The sequence below is a fragment of the Punctularia strigosozonata genome (genome assembly GCF_000264995.1).
Source record: "Punctularia strigosozonata HHB-11173 SS5 unplaced genomic scaffold PUNSTscaffold_5, whole genome shotgun sequence".
NCBI lineage: Eukaryota > Fungi > Basidiomycota > Agaricomycetes > Corticiales > Punctulariaceae > Punctularia > Punctularia strigosozonata.
Genome location: NW_006767437.1, coordinates 1,610,297 through 1,619,000, shown reverse-complemented (window position 1 = coordinate 1,619,000; position 8,704 = coordinate 1,610,297). Strand labels below are relative to the sequence as shown.

The window sequence follows — 8,704 nt, the reverse complement described above, 5'->3', positions numbered from 1 at the left end:
ATGGGCGCCCTAGGGACAACGCACGTTCTTAACATCCGCATGTTGCCGAATTCTTTCTCATGTCGCCCTCGAGCGGTTCGCAGCCAGCTTGGCTGCCTCTCCTCTGCCAGGGCAGCGCCCAGACCTTGATCCACCTGAGCGTTCAACTCAATCCTTGCCAATTTCCAGAAGGCAAATTTTACAACCGAATTTTCACTGGTGAACCTTGTATGGTTGCGTATAGAAGATAAGAGCGACACGGACACACGGGGGAACCCACGGACCCCCGCTCCCTCGAGGACCTCGTCGTGCTCCGACTCCTCAAGCTCGAAACGCTGGAATCCTTCTCCGAAGTATAACATGAATGCATGCATCATCGAGGCTCGATCGCATTTGCGATCGCCAGTCAGGCGGAATTGCCGTCCCTTCGTATAGTGCGGATACTAGAAGACCTGGTAGTGGTCCGCCACACCACGCTTCGACAGCTGACGAATGCACGTCTCAAGCATCTACGGGATGTGCACATCCGGATATCTTCCTTTAACGACAGCCTTGAGGATATCCTCAGTAACACACCACTGTTGACCGACATTACCTGTGTCACCCTCAAACGTCCGGGGCTCCCAGACGTACAGTGACGTACTCGGTCATCTCCCATTCTTCGATGTCTCGCGCTGTCCGGCGGGAAGTCAGGTCTCCTGGAGACTCTTCTCGCCAACGATCCTTCCAGGTTGGAGCATATCAAGCTCGCTGAGACATCCTGGGATAGCCTTGACGTGGAGGTAGACCAGTGGGGGGAAATGAGCTGGTCCTTAGCTTCGGACCTGGAGCTCGCTATTAACTTGAAGCTGGCAGCTGAAAATATCCCCGTGCTGGACAAAGACGGAAAGGCGTTTGAGCGTATGGTCGAGGTTAAAAGCCCTTCATAAGCTCTCGCTCCGAATCACCCATATCCTCAGGTAGGTCATGATTACCAACACGTCATAATTCATCGTGAAGAGCCCTCCAAGCAGATGATGCGAGTGTTTTCGCGCTCAAAAGCTCAGTCAACCGCCATTGATTTGTTACGAACTTCGTCAATTGCTGCCAACGTACCAATCCGTGATTATTTCGTCATACTTATCGTAGGCTATATCCATTCGTACACTACTCGATGTCAATGAATATTCGTTTCATTATTGTCCAGGCGCATTGGCGATAAACGTAGAAGTCCACATATACTGGAATATACGGATCCTTCGACATGTAAGAGTAACTTATCGAATCAATCGGCGCTAGAGCCAATTGTCGCCCCAACTCCTGCTCTTCATGACCGCGAGCCTGGTATGCATTCCTCCCGTATCCACTCTATCTACACTTCGACTGTCCAAGATGGGTCTCGGCACAAGGATCGGGCTTGGAAGTTGGGAACCACCTTTCCGACCGTCATCATCGCTCCCCCTTCTCCTGCGTTCCCAAAGGAGGTCTTTCCTCTCCGCCTCAGTCAGCTCCTTATTGAGCATCTGTCTGCGCGTTGTGCGAGGGATCGCAAGTTGAGCAGGGAATGGAACTTCTTGTGTCCGAGCGCGCGTGGAAGTCAACTGTTTCGCGCCTCCAATCGCGCTGTCCGAAGTTCTTCGAGGAGAAATCCTTGTAGAGGACTGGATGGGATGAATCGGGTACAGTCCTGACCCTGCCAAACTTGGATTTCTGCGCTGAAACCTCAAAGATGTAGCAGAGTCGGAATTGGCGGTATATGGTCTCTTGTGGTGTATTGTGTCCGGCTTGACGTCTTCAGATCGTTGGGGCTCAGCGCTCCCTAGAGGCACTACGGGTATTTGTGGAGTGAACAGGTCACTGAGTAAGCTTCTCTTGGGCTGGTTTATACTAGCGTATCTCTCCTTCGGGAGCTTGGTGAACAGATCCTGCAGCGACTGCGTCTGTCCAGACGCTCCGGCACCCGGGGAGGACAATATGGTGACCAATTGATGAGATGGCACGCTATGTCCTGGTACTTTGATGCACATCAATCAACCTTGGCGTGGCGAAGCTCTACCGAGGACATACCTGGAAATCCATCTTTATCAACCGATAATGCCGCGGCTGGAAACCAGGGTTGAATCAGGCATCGTATACCAGAACGAGTGGAGAAGACTCACAGCCGTTACGGACGAACGTACGCGGTTCAGCTTGCCGAAAATATGTCGTAAGATCAACATCGGACACTCCCTGAAGGGCTTTCAGGCAACACAAACACATTGACGACTGAGAGTTACCTTCACTGTATGGTAGAACTCATCGTCGCAAGCGACGGCAGCTCGGGCCGATGGTTGGGACTGCCGTCGAATTAAATACTGTGATCGGTTTTGATCGACGTGCGCACCTCGAGAAGGTGATCGAGCAGCACATGTAGGCCATAATGCGTCTGAACACATTTCTCAGTGCTTCGAGCCTGGGATTTGAGGGTCTGGCTCACCGGCCCTATATCAGATTCTCGCGCTACTTCTACGGAAGATGAACACTGGGTCGATGACTGAATGCTCTGTAGACTTGAATCCGAATCATCGCCACTTGAGTCCACGTTCTTCGGATCCGCAGCACCTCGCATGACCTTAGGAGTACGGAACATCCGAGGTTTGACCACGTAATGGCGAAGAAAGATTGTTTGATCAAAATTCCAGTCTTCATCCAGGGGCCTCTTACCGGCGGACACCTCGTTCTGCAGTGATAATCCTCAATCAGCGTACGGGGAGCCTACGGCAAAAGATATTTACACGACTGAGACTATCCGCCGGCGTACGCAGAGACACAGGCGGAGAGGGTAAACTCCAAGGGATGTGGGCCTCGGCAGATGGTCGCTTGTGAGATTTCGTTGGAGGACCGGACCTGTGCTCCACCGAACTTCTTTCATCCCATGCACGATACAAGCTAATGCCCGCCCCAGCAAATGACGCGGTATCCAGAGAGACACCTGCGCCCATCTTCGTGTCGTTCTCTGTGAATGCAGCGAGAGCCCATGTTGCCGTTCGGACAACACCATAAACGAGTATGATCTCGCCGGGATCAAGCGCAAATCCTTGCGATTTGGCAAAGTCGTACCAGCTTTCGCCATACTTGAGACAGTAATTCTTGATGGTCTCGTGCTGGAGGGAGTGATAGAAGTTCGCCCAAGGTTTTAGAACAAGGACGGCAGCACGGTGCACTTGAGAAGAGAAACTGAAGTTGAACCCGGCCGTGATCGGTGCCAACGATGAACTAAGGGCGCAAAGTGGAATCAATGTTGACGGCAGGGTGTAACACAATCTAACGCACATTCCAGCGTGCGCTTGGTCCTGACGTTCGGCGTTACTGGTGCACACATATGCGCCCGCCTTCAGGTTGTTTTCGACTGTCTTGACATGACGATCGTCCAATACTAGCGGCTCGAAGTCTTGGGGCGCCAGATCATCGTTCCACGGATGATCGCGCGTTTTGCAGGCATTGAACAGCCGGTAGAACACACCGTCATCCCGACTCACGAACCCGACATCGCCGATCTGGGCCTGCAGTGGTCCGGCGCGCTGTTCAACGGACTCGCTGCGAAATAGATGCTTGTTGAGTCACATGCGATATCACCGTCGCGGCGTTACGTTGAGAACGATGCGTACGGAAACCAAAGCGGCAGCCCCAGACCCTTCTTGTGCAGCTCCTCAACGTAAACTTGGCGAACGGGTTTAAGAGGCATGATGGCATTTGTGAAGCGATTGTATACTGGCGTTCCTATCGTGCTTGTGCAGCTGCGCATGACACGCCTGTGCAACTTGTAACCGTGTGGGATTCACATGAAGTTTACGGCATGAGTTGGGCGCTTGATGCTATTTGTGAAGGCTGCGGTAACTTAATACTGGTGCATGACAATCAGTAAACAAAACTCACATACAGGAACACATGCGACCATCCGGGCGACGTCTGAGCATGCCAGCCATTTTAGTGCCGAGACATTTGGGTGATATCCATGACTGCCAGTGAGCTTTGAGTTTGGTCGGGAATATCGCTGCTTTCTAGTAAGGGATATAGTACGGGAGAACTGGGGTTCATGTGGACGGACCACACTGCGCACGACTCGGAGGCTGACAGTGATACATTGAAGGGGAAGGGCTGTGTGGTGCCGTAACGCGTGGGAGAAACACCCGGCCACTTAGTATGACGGGTACTACTAAAATTTAAATTATCCTTGGGTCGGGCATTGGCGTATGCAGCGTATATTCCAGAGAACTTCATGTTACTTGTAGCCAAATGTTAGCGAGACACAGCGTTATAATGGATGATTTCAGTGCCGGCAGAATGAACTTTATGTTCCATTCGACAGAATCCAACGCGGCAAGTGAGAAAGATAATCTCACGAAGTCCGTCGGGTACGTATCCTTTCGGACCTCCAGTGGTGTGACGGATTAATTTGCATCAACAAGCGCGACATGCTGACCACTACCATGACTTGTTTCAGCGAAGTGTCGATTACTGAGCAGAGCCTCCCTTCGAAACCGCATTACATCTCCATCGTTCCAACGGAGGGTAAATACAAGCAACCCAGTTGCTCTCCGCATGTGCATCACAAAAGCTCGCACACGCAGTAACGAGACGATCGCTGGCACAACCTAGGAACAGTTTACTCGCTCACTCCATTCGGAAGGAGGTGGGTGCGTGCTGATAGAGAAGCAGGTGCAGGAATATCTGACACTGGTCATTCTCCGTGGATCGCAAGTTCACCGCCAAGACATTGGTTCCCTGCACGGCAGTGCACGAGCGCTGCCATGTGCCCAACAGCCTTTCCGCGGCCGGAGCTGAGATAGTAAGTCAAGGAGAGAAGAAGCATTACGGCTGAATATTTCGCGCGCATGAAGTGAACTGTCTTCAGGCGATCTCCAGGGTCAGGAAATACCCTTGAGGATATCTTGGACGATTGTATTGCGACCCCTCGGCAACTGCTGTGCGATTACGTGATCTCTCAGATAAATGGGATGAAACGGTTGATGTCACGAACTCAGAACAGCACCCATCAGTGCGTGGAATGATTCCTAAAAATCCGAAGGTCTTACCAGCACCGTCGTAATGCCGTGGATCCCAATCAACCGCAGAGTTTGACGTGCTTTGTATTGTGTTCATAGGGAGCATCCCGACAATGTCGACGGATTCGAAGTCGCCGTAATTTTGGTTGGCTCGTGGAAGGATTGGAGTCATTTACTCCGTGGTAGCAGCAACAATTGTGGAGTATTCAGCTTACTCACAAGGTCTTTATCTCACCTCGTCTTGGCTTCGATTGCCCAGAATATGACCCAATAGAATCACCGTGGTACCTGAGGTGCGACATTTCTTGCGACTTCGGGTAGTAATGCTCCGTTTCTCCGACATCGACGAGGAAGACGAGGCCAGCGTACACATTGGAAAGTTTCACGTCGACAGCATCTTCCGCTTCAGAATAGCTCTGAGTGGGTACAGTGCCAGCGTCAGAGCCTTTCAGCTTAAGTCGACACCGCGATATTGGAACGACAGACGAACCGGAACCGCCGTGTCGCCTCGGCGTCGGTATCACAAACTTTCTCTTACGGTGAAGGAGATGGATGCTCGAGATAGACTTGGCTACGGTCAAAGAGATTGTGTGATTCTATCTTGAGGGCGAGAATCAACCGACATTTATGCCGCAGTCGACGCTATAAACCGTCTAATCCCGGTGAACAAGCAATACCCTTGAGCATCGGAGGCCGCGATCTAGGGTCCATTTGTTTTGGAAGGTGACCGTGTAATCGGGAACCAATTCAGATCGTGCGATCCTTCCAGAGGAACACGCTTCTCGTAGCTGGAGAACCAAGCACAGGCATGGGATGGTGAGTACAATCGGAGACTACCATTGAATACGGTCACTATTTTCAAATCAAGGGTTTCATCGCGCTGACATTGATCAAGATTTGGAAACGGAGACTCACCGAGGGCATCTGCTATCGTGCGGAACCAATTGTTTAAAGGTTGGATCGATATGGATTACACAAACCGCTTCCTCAACCCCTTGGCACGACTCCAGAGGTTCGCGGCCTGATGGAGCATAGAGAAGTCTACGTACAACCGTATAAGGCGATGACGGGATCCTCGTTAGGATGGCAGTGTCGTCTTCCCTGACAGAGATAGAATGCAATGCCAGCTCATCGCGTTACACAGCAAACACGATCCGGTTCCGAATTGGCCGATTCAGGTAACCAGAGGATGCGTCACGGGCACCCGGGCTCCAGAAAGGATACCAACAGAGTGCCCTCGGGCCGCGTCGCACGAGAAGCATCTTCCCGTATCTCTGCTGCGAGCCACATGCATCCAGGGGGGGGTGCGCCCTCATCAGCGGCTCCAAAACACGCCAACTGCCATGATCATGCCACGTAACTCGTCGCCGCGGCGCTCGATCGGCTTCTTCCAGAACGCAACCTCGAGCTCGCGACGGTCCGGGAACGAGTGTATTAGAGGCCTTGATGGATGATGTGCCCTCATCACGGAGTTGCCTCGAACGCGCCTGCGCGCCCCGCGAATGCTATAGACTGATACCCTAGCCGCAGTTTGTGTCCCGATGCGGCCATCTGGCGGACCGTATGAGTTGGCGTTGATGGGTGGAGTGGCAGCATAGCGACGGAGGGAATGTGCGCGAGGGCGATAGCGGTAGGCCCATACGTAGATAATCGGCCGGAGAGGGGTTAGGATGCCGAGAGGATGCCATTTTGTTGAGGGACCATGCCAGCGAGCACCGTGCACCATGGTGGCTCTTCATTGGTCAGTTCCCCATTCTTGGTAGTGGGTGGCTGGCTAGAACACTTGATAGCATTTGAAGTCGAGGAATAAATAATTGCATCCAGCAAGCAACATGGTCGATGGCCCCGGAAAGACACGTTCTGTCACGGAGCTACGCGGACATAGCCTAAAAAGGTGTACGCGCAATCAATTTTCCGTGGCGCGGACGGACGATGGTGTACCACATCTCCTTCGAGGTCGTCGGCATCGTTCATGGTTACGCACTCCGTGCTGGCCGAATTAATATACATTCCCAGATGTCTACGAGACGAGAGGAAAAGCTAAGCTACACTGTGTAGAAAATCTCGGAGGGGAGCCAAGCCATTAAGCACTATGTATATATGCGCACTGCGAGCAAGGGTAGGGTCATAAATTGGTGGGTGCATCGGGACGTTGATCTGAACAGAGGATGGAGGCGGGATTCGTGATGCAGAAATAGGCAGAGGCAAGCAAGGCGGAGAGATTGGAAAGCAGCACAGGCAGTGTGAGAGGTTTGGTATGAGATTTAGGGGAGGAACTGCGATGTTCCGTCGTCAGTCACGATGAAAAGAAGAGCAGGTGAGCGAACTGGGACCAAAAGGATAGCTTAAAGTGGCCCTCGGAACCGAACGAAATTGTATAGGTAGTAGTCATAAGTCCAAGAGGAAATATTGTCCGATATCAAGACCAAAGGTTCCATTCAATGGTTCATGGAAGGATCGCAGGGACCGGAATTCAGACAGGAAGGATAGGCATACAAAGAAAATCAATAACACAATTAACGAGTGTGTCCGTTGTCACAATTTGGCCATCAAATTCAGAAGTCCACGAAAGGCAGAAAAAAAAGGGGGGGATGAGGAACGGAACACGCACAGCGGGAGAAAAGCAAGGATAGCCAACGCCTAGCGTGGGATGACTGCGGCCGAAGCGCAGGGGCCAATTACATCAGGACCCCCGAGCCCCAGTCCGGCTCGGTCTTCGTGAGGATAGGCCCAGAGGACGACGCCGAGGATGGATCCATGACGTCCGCGATGTTCGGGAACCCAAGCCCGTTCACGCTGTCCGCCGACGTGAGCTCCTTCTGGTGCGCCTGGCAATCTGCGCCGCCTTCCGAACGCACTACGTAAGACGAAGGACTATGAACAGGCTGCGCGAAAGGAAGAGCAGAACACGCACAGTGTCGATTGAGGGCGTCCATCCTCGCAAACGTTTTCTTGCACCCCTCACACGTGAACGGCCGGATGTTGAGATGCAAATTCTCGTGACGCTTGCAGTCGTGCTGACGCGCGAAGCTCTTCTGGCACCCGGGCCACTTGCACTTGAACGGCTTCTCCTCGTTATGGGATCGCATGTGTCCTACAACAACAGCATCAGCTCTCAGTCACGACCGCCGAGTGCAAAAAAAAAGACGCACCCTTCAAGTTGAAGTGCCGGGTGAACGTGCTTCCGCATCCAACCACCGGGCATATGAACGCAGCGTCCACCTTCCTCCTCTTCTCGCTCGCGTCCTTCGTCGCGTGCGTCGTGACGTTCACCTTGCTCACCGCCATTGAGCCCTGCACGCCGCCCTGCACGCCGCCCTGCTGGCCACCCGCCTGATGCTGCGGCTGCGACTGCGCCATCCCCATGCCGGGGTTCATGCCCACACCTATGCCCATCCCCGACATCAGCCCCATCTCGTTCAGATCGGCGCTGTCCGCCAACCGCATGTCCCCGAGCTTCATATAATCCTGCTGCGCCCCGCCCGCCGAATACCGCCGTCCAGCGATCGGCGCCATACCACCGCCGCCCATGTCGAGCTCGTACCCCGCCCCGACGTCGGGCGCGAGCTGCATCGAATCGTACGCCCTCGGACTCGCGTTCGGGCTCGGATACGGCGACCCTCGCCTGCTCCCCCCAGACGACCCCGCCCCGCCGGAGCTCCCCCGACGGTGATGCGTCCGGTTGATGTTCGGCACGATCT

At 53.4% G+C, this 8,704-nt stretch overlaps 2 protein-coding genes across 2 annotated transcripts; both read right to left on the bottom strand.

The window, feature by feature from the left end:
• Positions 1-1,253: 1,253 nt before the first annotated feature.
• Positions 1,254-3,682, bottom strand: PUNSTDRAFT_133702 (uncharacterized protein; the record flags this gene model as incomplete). Its single annotated transcript, XM_007383135.1, has 9 exons — positions 1,254-1,966; positions 2,026-2,061; positions 2,118-2,187; positions 2,235-2,294; positions 2,342-2,383; positions 2,435-2,677; positions 2,733-3,213; positions 3,271-3,534; positions 3,606-3,682. 9 exons carry the CDS (start codon positions 3,680-3,682, stop codon positions 1,254-1,256), a joined length of 1,986 nt encoding a protein of 661 aa, XP_007383197.1.
• A 3,999-nt stretch (positions 3,683-7,681) lies between these two features.
• Positions 7,682-8,576, bottom strand: PUNSTDRAFT_133701 (uncharacterized protein; the record flags this gene model as incomplete). Its single annotated transcript, XM_007383134.1, has 3 exons — positions 7,682-7,860; positions 7,918-8,097; positions 8,156-8,576. The coding sequence occupies 3 exons, from the start codon at positions 8,574-8,576 to the stop codon at positions 7,682-7,684; spliced, it is 780 nt and encodes a 259-aa protein (XP_007383196.1).
• Positions 8,577-8,704: the final 128 nt, after the last annotated feature.